General features: G+C 34.0%; 1 protein-coding gene and 1 long non-coding RNA gene across 2 annotated transcripts; both read left to right on the forward strand.

Moving 5' to 3' along the window:
- Positions 3,688–5,191, forward strand: LOC110266127. Its single transcript, XR_002353109.1, has 3 exons — positions 3,688–4,165; positions 4,235–4,328; positions 4,473–5,191. It is a non-coding gene; the product is annotated as an uncharacterized LOC110266127 (long non-coding RNA).
- Positions 5,956–6,803, forward strand: LOC107611729. The gene is made up of 2 exons (XM_016313626.2): positions 5,956–6,418; positions 6,655–6,803. Exons 1-2 carry the CDS (start codon positions 6,107–6,109, stop codon positions 6,700–6,702), a joined length of 360 nt encoding a protein of 119 aa, XP_016169112.1. The 5' UTR covers positions 5,956–6,106; the 3' UTR covers positions 6,703–6,803.

The raw sequence follows: 14,875 nt of genomic DNA on the forward strand, positions 1-14,875 counted from the left end.
CCTATTTTATTTTTTTATGATTTTGACTATTAATTAACCTAATTAAATTTAGTCTTCTTCTATTTTCAAATCGTAGGCCGTCACTCATTTATTCTCTTAAACCCTTTTCTTAGTTTCATATTTTCAACCTTTTTTTTCTATTCTTTGTCTAGTGGTCATCTTCTTTTCCTCAAAAAGTAAATTCTCTATTTTGTTTTATATAGCTCTCTATAACTATATATATCTTTTAATTTCATTATTTCTCTTTTTGATATTTTTAATTACAAATTTTAATTCAAACAATTATAGTTTAAGTATTAATTTATTTTTTTATTCTCTTCATGAATTTATATATTTTTGTTTATTCTCAATTAGAAAAAATCTATATATATATGTCCCATTTATTTAAAATCACCTCACTACAAATAAATTTAGCCCAATTATTTAAAGTCTCAAATTCATTTTATCTTTTTATCATTTTGACTATTAGTTAACCTAATCAAATTTAGTTTTCTCCCATTCTCAAATTTCAGCTGTCACCATCCCTTTATTCTCTTAAACCCTCTTCTTAGTTTCATATTTTCAACTTTTTTTTTCTATTCCTTTTCTAGTGGTCATCTTCTCTTCATCAAAAAGTAAATTTTAAATTCTCTATTTTCTTATATAACTCTCTATGACTCTATGTATCTTTCAATTTCATTGTTTCTTTTTTTTTTTTCAATTACAAATTATAATTCAAGCAATTATAATTTAGGTATTAATCTAATTTTTTATTCTCTTCATGAATTTATATATTTTATAATTTTTAAAGTGAATGGATCAATTTATTAATTTAGAATATATATTTTTTATTTTTAGAAATAGTAATGGAAAAATATTTTAAAAGAAAGCTACCATTAGAATCTGAAGTCACTCCATTAGTCTCTTCTAATAAAAAGAAGTTCTTCGAATTCAATCTGAAAAGTCTGGATCTGGACAACGACCCAAAATTTCAAATTATGATCCAAATGACAGAGAAGAAGTTAGACGAGCTTATTTGCAAAAAGGTCATTGTCAACCAAGAGAACATGATTTTTCACAAATATATTTTGGAACTTCTCACCATAAATTCAATTAAATTGATCATGAAACAATTATTCAACATTTTCAAAATATGAAAACAAGAAGAGAAGTACTTTCAAGATTTGAAGCGAAGAAAGTTAATGGCTAATGTAGTTGTTAGTTTTTTTTATTCGAATAATTAATGTGCATTTTTATATTTTTAAATTTAAATTAATATATATTTTGATAGTAATGTGTATTATTTTTGCCCTTTAATATAAATCGTGATAGAGAATTAATTCAAAAATTAAAAAAATCGATTAACTAGTCAAACTGATATAGTATTTTAACAGTTCATCCGTTTAAAATAATAAACTACAAAAAATTAAATCTTTTTAAAAAAAATATCTTATATATATTAATATATTATTTTATTATATGAAATAATAAACTACCAAATATATATCTTTTTAAATCTTTTGAACATTTAATTCTACGGTTCAATAAGCATTCCACAAGCGGTTTGGTTTTCAAACTTCAAACATGATATTTTATTATATGAAATAATAAACTACCAAATATATATCTTTTGATTATTTGCTGTATTTACATGAAGCTAGTAATAAAAATTTGTTTTATTAATGTTATTATTGTCTCTTTTTTATGAACAAGAATAAGTGACTTTTCTAATAATACTTTTATTGTTTTTATTTATTGTGAAAATCATATTTACCATGACGGCCTTAAATAAGAAAATAAAGACAAGATGTAACAGAATTATCTGTTGTTCATAGCAAAAAGTTATTTTCATTCTATAAAGGAAAAAAGAAAAGGCAAATTCATAAAACATACTTCAATTTAAGTTAAATATTTTCCATGATATATTTCTATGTTATATAGTATATACACTTTCTATATAAAATTATTGAATAAATTTCTATGTAAGTTGTTTTATTTGATCACAATAAATATGATTCACAATACTTGTTGGAATCTTATTCACAGTTTATCTACTCCTTGAAGAAATCAGTTATTTTCATATTCATTGTCACCATCATTGAATTCTTTATTGAAATTGTTCATTAAATATGCCAGTTTTTACTTGTCCTACATTATTGTCTTATTTCATCTATTTTTTGTTCTCGTGCTTCAGTAGTGTTCAAGCCATTCTTTCTCTTTTGATTTCCCATTAATCTTTTTATGCCATTTTTCGTTGGAGAACGTTTGCCATAGGTATTTTTCTCAACTCCTTGCTTCACCTCTTTGTTTCATTGTAAAACCTTTATGATCTTAAGTGGCTTCGACTTGACTCTAAGTTTAATTTAGTGCATTATTCTTGTTATGATTCCGATAAGCTAATTTGGCTGCTGAGAGTTTAATTTAATTTACACTTGAAGCTATTTTGTTGCTGCGTTACATCATCAGTTTTTACTTTTGTGGTAGGCAAGAGTCACTTCAATTTCTTTTTACTTAGAATTTGATACATATGTTGCTCCTAATAAGCGATGAATGTTGTTTATGCAGTTGAATAATTTTGGAAAAACAACAGCAGATGTCACCTTGCTTTTCACATGGACTGTAAGTGAAACTTTTTTGTTGACTATTTACTATTACCTTGGGGTGCTTAATGCAAACAATTGATGTATGCATTCAGATTTCTGTTGGAGGACTTTCTGAGTTTACTGGCAATCATTTTAATTCAAAGATGTAAGAAAATTGTGACTTGTTCACCTTCTTTGTGAAAATCTCCCATTTAATTGCTTTTTATTCTAACATTCAAGATACATATTATGTTATGCTAGGGCGAATGACAAAGTGCATGGTGTTATTCTACATCACAAGTAAAGCCTTAACCCTTACTATATTTTTGAATGATAAATAATTTTGGAATTTATCAATTAATTTAGATGATACTATAGGACTACGAATGAGCGACCTCCTGTCACATTTGCAATTGCAGCAGAGGAGACAGAGGATGTGCATATCTCAGTATGTCCTGTCTTTGTTATATCTGGTGCTCACAAGGGTATCTCGGCTAAGGATATGTGAAATGAAATTAAACAGATTAAGAGGATAACTTATAATTTTCACAATATTTCATTGAAACTTGAAAAATATTTATTCATTGTTTCTGTTATATTAAGTCATTGGTTCCATCATGTTTTCTTCTCCTGGATAAAGCTGATTATTCTTTCTAGCTTCTAAGCATTATATATAACACAAGCACTTGGATTTTCCTTTATTTGGGTATCATAAATAATTTCTTGTCAATTATGACAATTACAATGTTGAAGACTTCAAGTCCTGTCAAGCATCACTGTTTCAGAATATTGGAAGCCTAAACAATTACCCCTTTTGAACTCTTAAAAATGATGTATCTTGTAATATCTTAGGGCAATCTTTTAGGATTGGTTTTTATAATTTCTTACATTACGTCATTTTTTATCTTTATTTTAGTATGTTGATGATTCTATGATTTTTCAAATATAGGGGTTGTTACTTTGTAATTTATATCATGGTACATCTCATCATATCAGAATGGCTGAGTTGATTAAAGAGTGAATACCCATCCGGCCCCTGATAATTATCTCGAAAGGACGAGGCCCCAAAAAAAAAAAACACCCAATCCAGCTCCTGATATTTTTTTTTTGGCACAGGGGCCTCGTTGTCCTTTCAAGGTAATTGTTAGGGGCTGGATTGGGTTTTTTTTTGTCAAGAACCTCGTTGTCTTTCGAAGTAATTATCAGGGCTATTTTGAGTTTTTTCTCTTGATTAAATAAAGATATGATGATGCAGATTGTAATGCTGTTTTCTCAGCTTTTGTTGCTTTTTTGTTCTTCTTATCCCCACCCCATCCCCCTTTTTTCGTTGATTGCACTTATTGAGAATTATATCCATAGATATATTTTTGAAGAGCCAGACTATGGATAAAATTTTCTCTTTTCTTTTCTGTTCTTTCTTTGATGTCAAAATTTAGATGATTTCCCAAAGCATGCACCATAGTTATAATTGCTAATAGCCTAATAGATTTCATGAATAACTTACTAAAGCTTCTATGAATTGGTGACATAGGGCACCAGCAATGGGAGGCTCAGATTGAAGACTGGCAAAGACCAATCCTTCAAGACTAAAGACTTCCTGAGTGGTAATGCTCAGTTCTTTATTAACTTTATTCTTGTACTTTAAAAATTCAGAAGCATTCAGAGTTGTGCAGGTACCCTACAACCCTTCTGAATTTTGTTTTTGGTGACTTATAACCCTTCTGAATGAGCTTTACTATCTCAATTCTGGATTCACAATTTGGACAGGTATTTCTCTAAAACATGGGTTTTATATATTAGCTAATTAAGCCATGTTTGTTTGCTTTAAACTTTTCAGACTCTGTATGATTATGTGCTATGAGTTATGACTGTCTTTGTCATCAATTTGTGACATCATTCTCTGTTTTGCAGATGGTTCAGGTCCAGTGCATAGTTCAGCTAGCTTAGGGGAAAGAAAATTTTCGCTGGATGGGTTCATATATGATTTAGAGAGTCCGAATTTATCGCCCCAGAGTTATACTGCTATGAACATTCTTGAAAGATTTAGCTCTATACACACTCCAACTGCATCAAAGTTAGCATATGGAGTAAATCTGCTTCAAGAAGGGGAAGAAAACATTGGTCAATTTCTTTATCTTGAAGGCATTGAGTATCCAATGTGGAATACCTACCTTTGATGTTCATTTTTACTCATCTTTTGCACTGCTCATGCTTTTTCCAAACTTGAACTCAGTGTCCAAAGAGACTTTGCTGCGGCCGTAATGATGCATGATCCTGAAAAAAGGCAAGCTCTAGTTGATGGCTGAATGGTTCGCAGAAAGGTTCTTGGTGATGTTCCTCATGATATTGGAGTCAATGATCCATGGTTTGAAATAAATGGCTATAATCTTCATAACACAGCTATGCCTTATTTGCATGCTTTATTTCCATTGGTGCAACTTGTGAAGTAGGTTTGTTAGATTAACAACATATGAAGCTGCATGGTCCAAGGATGGACTTGGGTATAGTACCTTATTACTTTATCCCCTTGATACTAAAACTTGTGGAAAATTGCAGCATCAAGTTGATAACAAGTAAGCTTTAACCACAGAATCAGAAGGTTATGTCAGACATTTTAGTTATCAATAAATTTTAACCAAATTAGTCTCTAACTCTATGTTCTTAGACGAATAAATTTTTACATCAAATTTTGATAAAGAACTAGACAAATTAATCCTATCATTATTTAATAAAGACATAACAGTTTTTAAAAGTTTTTAAATTTCTAAAATCAATCTCTCTATAGACAAATAATAAGGTTTGAAGACTGATTTGGTAATAAAAATTTATTGAAAATTAAAATGTCTTGACTAAATACTTTTTAGAAACCGATTCAGATATTACTCAATAAAAAAACTCAAAATAAAGCTTTCTGTGTTTTATCATGTTTTATTTTTGAAATAGTTAATGAAGGTTGATTCTGCTATTAATCAACAGTTATGCTTTTCAAATTCATGAAGCATGGGACACTTCAACAGAGATTCACGCAAATACTCATAGTAATCCCTAAGATCTGAAAAGCGTGAATTATAAAGGACAAATATTCTTTATAGACAGCGTGTGTTAGTATCATGGTTCTGAAAACCGAACCGGACCGGCCGGTTCAACCAGAAAAATCGGGAACCGGTCACCTAGCCGGTCCGAGTAACGTTAAAAACCGTCTAGCAAAAAACCGGTGGAAAAATCGGTCGAACCGGCAGTTAACCGGTGAACCGGGAGAACTGTCCGGTTTTTTGGCGGTTTTTTGGTTTGAAATCAGACATGCAAAACGACGTCGTTTTGCCCTATTTAAAAAAAAAAGAAAAAAAAAAGAGAAAATGGCAAAAGCAAAACGCGTAACCCTAATAATCACAATCAGTTCCAGTTTTCCCTTTCCAACGCGTCATTCCCACACCACCCCCACCTTTTCATCTCATCTCTGAGAATCAGAAACCTTACCCTAACCTAACCCCAGCCACCAGCCCGCCATCACAATCCTCCATGGCCGAACTTTTCTTCTCCGTTAGATGGTGCTTTCGCCGCCGGCGGGAATCGTGGGTGCCGTCGCACTCTTCTCATCGCCAATCCCTTCTCATCTTTCCTCTTCTCGTCACCGTCGCACAAAGGAAGCGTTGACCCCGTGGCATAACCGTCGCGAAGGTTTTCCGGTCGATCGTCATCTCTTCAAGCGCGCGCTCTCTCTCTCACTCACTCTCTCTGTGTCTGAGCTTCGAGCTCTCTGTCGCTCTCTGTTCGAGTTCACTTCCCTTGTTCCGTTGTCATCAGCCCGTCGCTTCCTATTCCTCCCTCGCCTCACTTTCCTTCCTCCTTCGCCGCCGGTAAGCGCTGCTGCTTTAATTAATATTGCTTGGTTTGTACATTTGTTAATAATACCGATTCTGGGTTTTGGGTTCTTTGATTTCTGATTCTGAGTTTGATAATTTTGCTTAATCCAAGTTACTGTTTTTCTGAAATAATGATTGATTGAATGATTTGATTAAATATTTTCTTTGCTGGGTTAATTTGTTTGAGTTACTTTTGTTGAAGGTTAATTTATTTTTGCTGGGTGTTGAAGATGGAACAGGAACAACAGCCAGAAGACATTATTTATTCAATTTGTTGAATGGTGATGTAATTATGAATTCAATTTAATTTGGATTCTGACTTTGGAATTCGATTCAATTTAGTTTTTTCTGCTGATATGTTTTCAGATTAGTTTGGATTCATAAGTTATAACTATACTGTTGATTAATTGATTTGCTGCTGAAAGTTTGAAACCCAATTTAAATTCTTTTGGGTTTCTTAGTATCACTATATTTCTCTTTTTTAATGATCTATGAAGTTGTTTAGTTATAAACTTTGATGTTTGAAGTTGTTTGTGGACCTCTAATATTAAGTTATGGATAGTTTATTATGTGAGATTTTAAATTTTATTAAGTTAGAAATTATTGAATTTATATATTTAAAATTATTTTTAGGTTTTTAAATAATTTTATTTAATATTTAATTAAACCGGTTGAACCCCGGTTGAACCCCGGTCGAACCAGTGAACCATTGAACCAGTGACCTCACCGGTTTATTGACCGGTCCGGTTCTCGCAACCTTGGTTAGTATTTAGTGATTTCCTTTAGTTTTAAATAATGTATGTGCATGGCTGACGAAGCAAATATGTACGGAATGTTTTCGATCTATTAGCAAACACGAGCACAAGTGTCGGTTATTAAGTTATATGTTGAGTTTGAAGAATTAGTCGAGGTTGATTTACCGGAGCCTAACATCGACCGGACAGAGCCAACTATATTTTATACAAAGTGTGTACAATATGGAACAAGTGGCAATTGACTTATCATGGCTAGTCTTATTAAAAGAAAATTTTGTTGGGTTATAGGGCAGTACAATGATAGTCACCATGCACCAAAACTATCATTTCTCAAGATTATGCCAAGCTGAACTCAAACATAATTGCAGAGGTGATAAAGCCATTGGTTGAAACGGGTCCATCTTTAAAGGTGACATATGTGATTGTTGAAGTGCAATCGAAATTCAATTATACAATAAGTTATCGCAAAATATGGTTGTCTAAGCAAAAGATGATTGCGAAAATTTTTTGTGGTTGAAAAGCTTCTTATAAAACTTTACCGTCGTGATTTGAAGCAATGGTACAAAAAGAGTCATCAACAACAGTCGAGATCGAAACTGCACTAACATATCGAGAGAATGAGGTGGTCGAGGATATTAGAATAATGACGCGAGTGTTTTGGAACTTTTATCCTTACATTAAAGCATTAAGGAGCTGCAAACCAATCGTACAAGTAGATGGCTCATATTTGTATGAAAAATACAAAGGAACTCAGTTAGTTGCAGTTTTTTAGGATGACAATGGCAATATTGTGCCTTTTAATTTTTTATTCTACTATTTATTTATTGAGTTAAAAATTAACTAATATAATTGATGATGACAAACATTAGATTATTAGGCTAATTACACAATTAGTTTTTAATCATTTTGGTTAAGTAATGCAGGCTAAAACCAATACACAACAGCACCCCAATTGGATGAAATTAAAACAAGACTGATGGGCTGTACAAACAAAGGAAGCTCAAAGGATTCAAAGAAATGAAACCATCTAAGCCAATGTAATCAAACGGGTTGCTTGATGGGTATCCGATCCAAGCCCAACAGCAAGCATTTCCCTCATATTTGCTTTCACAAAAAGCTACGCTCACTTTTTCCTGTCTTAGTCAGAACTCAGAGAAAGAAAGAGAGAAAGCTTAGTCCCTAAGTTGTTCACAGAAGAAGAAAGAAAGAAAAGGTTAAGCAAAGAAAGGTTGAGGTATAATCAACCATATCAAACCAAATCAAGCTAAAGCAAAGGTTAAAGGTAATCCATTTCCTATTGCATGCATACTACTTTCTTCTCTTCATCCCAACTCTCTGCCACTCCATATTGGGATACCAGGAAAAGATGAAGTCTGTTCTTCACTACTGTGCATCTACGGTCATAAGTGTGACTTGGGGACCAAGTTGTTTTTCAATGGCCAAGATCTGGGTTTACCATTGAAAATGTTTATTTCTACTGTTATGTGGCTTTCGGTCAACATAGAAGGGTCAGAACCAAAGTTTCTATTTTGAGGATTAATGGAAAAAAGTGAGATGGTGGGTTAGTGAAGCACAAAGCTCGAGAGTTAATCTAGGAGAGAGAAACTCAGCAACATGCAAGGAGATACAAAAGAAGATTTCTCACCATTCAGAAAAATAGAGGAGAGAAACCAGTGTTTTGGTGAGTGGTGTTTTGAGAAGATTGAAGAACTGTTGATTGATGGTTTAGAAGTTATAATAAACTCTCGTTGTAAGTATAGTTACTAAACCAAGCAATCAACCTTTCTTACAAAAGTTTTGGTTGTCACAAGTAACAAACCCCTTTAAAATTGATAACCGAGTATTTAAACTTCGGGTCGTCTTCTCAAAGAATTGCAGGGAGGTATGTTCTTATTATTGGTTATGAGTTTGTAAATTGGGGGGTTTTGGATCAAGGTAAAAAGTTAATTAAGTGACAAGTAAAATAAAATAATAATAATAAAATCTCTTGGCAAGATATGAAAACGGGAAGTCCTATCCTAGTTACCCTTATCAATTGTAATGAGAATTGGATTTTTCTCCCACTTTGTTAACCTCTAACTATGAAGGTAAGTTAAGTGGATGAATCAATTCTGATTCCTCAAGTCCTAGTCTTTCCTCGGAAAAGTCAGAGTTAGTGGAACTCGAATTAATTCTTGAAGAATTCCAATTTCAATTAACAATGAGTTTGATAACTCAAGAGTCTCCAATGACTCAACCAAAGCCAAAGGGGAAAAATCTAAATTATTTATATAAATAAAAGAAAGCAATCATAAATCTGAAATACCTCAATTAACTCTAATAAAGATATCAAATGTAACATGGAAGAGTTCATAAATTAAATTAGGAAAATAAATAAAAAGAACATTGAACCTGGGATTGAGAGTCACTCCTAAAACTAAGAGAAGTCCTAAATCTTAATCCTAAGAGAGAGGAGAGAACCTCTCTCTCTAAAAACTACATCTACTCCTAAAATTATGAATGTGAAAGCTTGTCTATGAATGGATGCAATCCCCCACTTTATAGCCTCTAATCTGTGTTTTCTGGGCCGCGAACTGGGTCGAAAACAGCCCGAAAATCGCTGGAGGAGAATTCAAACACGCTGATTTCCGTCACTGCGACGCGGCCGCATGGAGCACGCGGTCGCGTCGTCTAGCGTCAGAGCAACTATGGCATATTATATATAAAATCGAAGCCCCGGACGTTAGCTTTCCAACGCAACTGAAACCGCGTCGTTTGGATCTCTGTAGCTAAAGTTATAGCTGTTTGAGTACGAAGAGGTCAGGCTGGACAGCTTAGCAATTTCTCCAACTTCTTGTATTCCTTCCACTTTTGCATGCTTCTTTCCCATCCTCTGAGCCATTCCTGCCCTGTAATCTCTGAAATCACTTAACACACATATCAAGGCATCTAATGATAATAAGAGAGGATTAATAATAAGCAATTATAAGATCAAAGAAGCATGTTTTCAATCATAGCACAAAATCAGGAAGGAAATATAAAACCATGCAAATATTATGAATAAGTGGGTAAAGAGTTGATAAAATCCACTCAATTGAGTACAAGATAAACCATAAAATAGTGGTTTATCAAAGATCTCTCTGAAGAAGTTCATCAACTTGGACAGTACTTTCTTTCAAAGAAGGTGATGAGTTTGAAAAACTCTAATTTAATTTGATGATGAACAAACATTATTAATTTAATTAATTACAAAATTATCAATTTCAATTTTAATTCATACTTGTTTATTTGATAATTTTTGTTGCCTTGCAGGTTATGCATACTGGGTATAAAAACAAAATTAAAGCCCAAATTGTGTAAAGAAATACATTCAGCCTTGTGCAAAAGTGTTATATGATTTGTGGCTGAATTATTATGCTTGTTGGGCTAGGAAAACCAACTTGTAGCCCAGCTTGATGGTTGGTCCGAAATAAAAAAAAAAGGGAAATAGGGCAAAATATTTTTCTTTACTCATTTAACTTGATAAAATCCATTTACTCAATGTTGCATGCTTCAACGGATCACACCTTCACCTTTTGGTGGAATTCAAATTTTATTAAGTGAAGTTAATACAGAACTTTGGAAACATGAGAGAGAAAAAGCAAAGTGATTTGATGGCATTAAGTGTAGCTTACACGCTACTAGGCATGGGTTTTGAAACAATTAATTCATTTTCATTCTCTCTCTTAACTCCACTAAAAGTATTTCAATTTCTCTCTTCTCTCTCTTCTTTTTCTCTTGCATTCGGTCACTTCACAGAGAAAGCATGGAAGCTAATGCAAGTTATCAGAAGCAAAAAGAAGAAGCTAGAAGCAAGCTTGAGGCCATAGTGATGATGGCATCAAGAAAAAGAACATCTGAAGTATGTTGTGGCTGAGATTTTCACCACAAATGGTAAGTTTTGGTGAAGAGATCTCAAGTTCTCCATACCCTAAAATGGACGAAGACCCATTCGGTCAGAGGAAGAAGATCCTTGGAAGGATGGCTTGTCTCAGCTTTTGATCAACCACCACAGAAGATAGCTTATGTAGCTGCATGGGGAAGAGGCAGAAGTTAGAGCAGAAGAAGCTGTCATCATCAAGAACTCATCAAGGATTAGGGATCCTTCTTAGAGTGCAAGTCAAGATGGATGGCTCGAATTGGTGAAGCTTGGTGCAAAAGGAAGACACAGAGGTAATTGCATGTTGGGTTTAACATTCAGTTTCCTCTCCTCTCTCTCTGGCCGAACCGGTTTGCATGAAGAAGAAGAAGTTGGCTCGGTTCAAGAACTTCAATCTTGGAGGCTTCCCCTTCTATAAATAAGGGAGAAAAGCCAGAGTTTGAAGTAAGGAGTGAGAGTGCAAGGCACAGAGTTCTCATAGCTACCTAAGCTAATAGAAGTTCTTCTCCTTCAATATTTTCTAGTTTCTAATTTTCTATTTAATTTTGTATGTCTTGAGTCTCATAGAAAAAAGGCAAATAGTTAGGTTTGTATGAAAAAGCCATAGAGCAGAAAAAGGCAGAGAGTGCAAAATTAAAAGAAAAAGCCATAGATGTCCTTAGAGGTTCTTTGTACATCTGTGTTGTGTTTCATGATTCTGTGGGAATTCCCTTGCAAGTTGGGTTAGCACTTAGCAGTTGAAAGCTTGGCTATGACCAAGTTAAGTTCAGGATTGGGAATTAGATTCTGGACTTGTCCCGGATAGGAAGGGTAGTTCCTAGGGAAAATTAGTGTATGTAATCATGATTATAGTGAAATTCCATCATAGTTGTGATGGAGACTGGATGTAGGCTGCATTGCACTTAGCAGCTGAACCAAGATACATCTTGGTGTGATTTTCTCTCTCTTCTACTCCATTTCTGTTTCTGCTGCATAGGAAACAAAACTGAAAAATATCTCCTGGCTGGTTACGAGACAAAAAGAAAATGTCTCTTGACTAGGCACGAGACAAAAATAAAAATATCTTCTCAAGCGTTCTGAAAAACAAAAGGTGTTATTAAGCAAAAAAGGGGCTAAGATTCAACCCCTCTTCTCTTAGCCACTGACAAACCATCAATTGGTATCAGAGCTTGGTCTCAAAGAGATCAAACTTTGCAGCTTGGAGTAAAGATCCAGATGGCAGAGAACAGTGGCTCAACCCTGGTGTCCTACAATCTGACAGAAGGACAGTCAAGCAATAGACCTCCTCTTTTCAATGGGAAGAACTACACCTATTGGAAGGAGAGAATGAAGATTTTTGTGCAAGCAGTAGATTACAGACTATGGAAGATCATCCTAGAGGGTCCTTAATTTCCAACCGTCACAAGTGCTGAAGGAGTAATTTCTCTTAAACCAGAAGCTAGTTGGACCGAAGAAGACAGAAAGAAGGTGGAGCTCAATGCCAAGGCTATCAACTTGCTCAACTGTGCAATCAGCTTCGAAGAATACCAACGGTATCACGATGCACAACGGCAAAGGAAATCTGGGACAAACTTCAAGTTACTCATGAAAGAACCACCATAATGAAGAAGACAAGGATAGATATGCTGAACAGAGAATACGAAATGTTCACAATGAAGGAAGGAGAATCAATAGATAAAATGTTTGAAAGATTCAACACCATCATTGTTGGCTTGGATGCTATGGGGATTAAGTATCCCGAATCTGTGCTTGTGAGGAGAGTTCTAAGATGTCTTACAAAAGAGTGGAAAACAAAAGCATTGATAATATCTGAGAGTAGTGGTCTTGATTCTATGACATATGATGACTTGAGAGGAAATTTACTTGCTTTTGAAAACACTTATTTGAAAAAGGATTCAAGAAGAAAAGGAATAGCTCTTACGTCTGTTTCTAACCCTCTGGATGATGAATCCAGTGATAACTCCTCTGAAAATGAATTTGCGTTGTTTGCCAAAAAATTCAGGAAAATGGTGAAGCTCAAGGAAAGAAGCAAGGGAAGCAGCTCCAGGAAACAAAAGAAAGATTTCAGCAAGGTGATATGTTACAACTGCAAAGAAACTGGGCATTTCAAATTAGATTGCCCTAAGTTGAAGGAAGAGGAGAAGCCAAATAAGGGAAAGAAGAAAGGTATGATGGCTTCTTGGGAGGACTTGGAAAATGACTCAGAAGATGATGAAAAATCAGAAACCAAGTCCCAACCATGTCTCATGGCAAATCACGTTGAACAGATAGTCTTTCATAACCCTGACACTGAAGATCTTTATCTTATAATAGACCACCTTTCTAAAAAAATTAGATGCTTCTTGCTTGGTAACCAAGATCTTGAATAACAAATCACCATTCTGAAAGCAGAAAATTGTTTTCTCAAAGATAAACTAAGGGAGGTTGAAGCTGCTGTTGAACTTGTTGAAGAAAACAAGCAGCTAAAAGCCCAACTTAAAAGCTGTGAAAGTGATCATTCTGTTGTTGCATATGTAAACTGTTTTAAAAGAAATGAAGAGTTGCTTAAAGAAGTCAATAAGCTTAAAGAAGACTTAGTCAAGTTCACTCAAAGTTCTGAAAATCTAAATCAAATCTTGGCTAGTCAAAAACCTCTTTATGACAAAGCTGGCTTGGGCTTCCTCAAATCTGTTGAGAAACCTTCTTTTGAAAATATTGCTTCATCTTCTAATGATACAAGGTTTCAAAACCCAACAAGCTTTAACAAAACAGCAACTCCAAGATTTTGTAGACTATGTAACCGAAATGGCCACTTTCCCATTCAATGTTTCTTTGGTGAAAGAATTATTGGTGACAAAGTTTGCAAAGTTGTTTTTGACTATAATGGATTGGGACATAGGAGATGGTTTAACATGAAAGGATCCAAGAAGATTTGGATACCTAAGGTCACTTGAGCTCATTTTGTAGGTATGCCTAGCATCCAACCGGAAGGACAATATGTGGTACATGGACAGCGGATGTTCTAGGCATATGACTGGAAAGGCAACCTTCTTCATAAAGCTTGATGAGTATGATGGAGGGTTTGTCACTTTTCGTGATGATGGTAAAGGAAAAATAGTGGCCATTGGAAAAATTGGTAAAAGTTTCTCATCTTGTATAAATGATGTTCTTCTTGTTGATGGCTTAAAACACAATTTACTAAGTGTTAGCCAATTGTGTGATCTAGGATATGAAGTTATTTTTAGAAATTTTATGTGCTTAGTTATTTGTGAAAAATCTGGGAATATTTTGTTTGAGGCTAAAAGGTGTAATAATGTGTATGGATTGACTCTTGAAGACTTGAAAGATCAAAAAGTAACATGCTTCACTTCTCTTGAATCTGAAAAATGGCTATGGCATAAGAGATTGGGTCATGCTAGCATGTACCAAATCTCTAAGCTAGTTAAGAAGAACTTGGTTAGAGGAATTCCAAATATTAAATTTGATAAGGATCTTACTTGTGATGCTTGTCAATTAGGCAAACAAGTAAAATCCTCTTTTAAACCAAAAGATGAAATTTCAACCAAGAGGCCATTAGAGATGCTACACATTGATCTTTTTGGTCCAACAAGAACTTAAAGTTTAGGAAGTAAACACTATGGTTTGGTGGTGGTGGATGATTACTCTAGATTTAGTTGGGTACTTTTTCTTACTCAAAAAAATGATGCTTTCCATGTTTTCTCAACCCTTTGCAAAAGAATTCAAAATGAAAAAGATTTAAAAGTTGCCCATTTGAGAAGTGATCACGGAAAAGAATTTGAAAACCAATACTTTGAAAAG

Source organism: Arachis ipaensis, chromosome B08 (genome assembly GCF_000816755.2).
Source record: "Arachis ipaensis cultivar K30076 chromosome B08, Araip1.1, whole genome shotgun sequence".
Taxonomy (NCBI): Eukaryota; Viridiplantae; Streptophyta; class Magnoliopsida; order Fabales; family Fabaceae; genus Arachis; species Arachis ipaensis.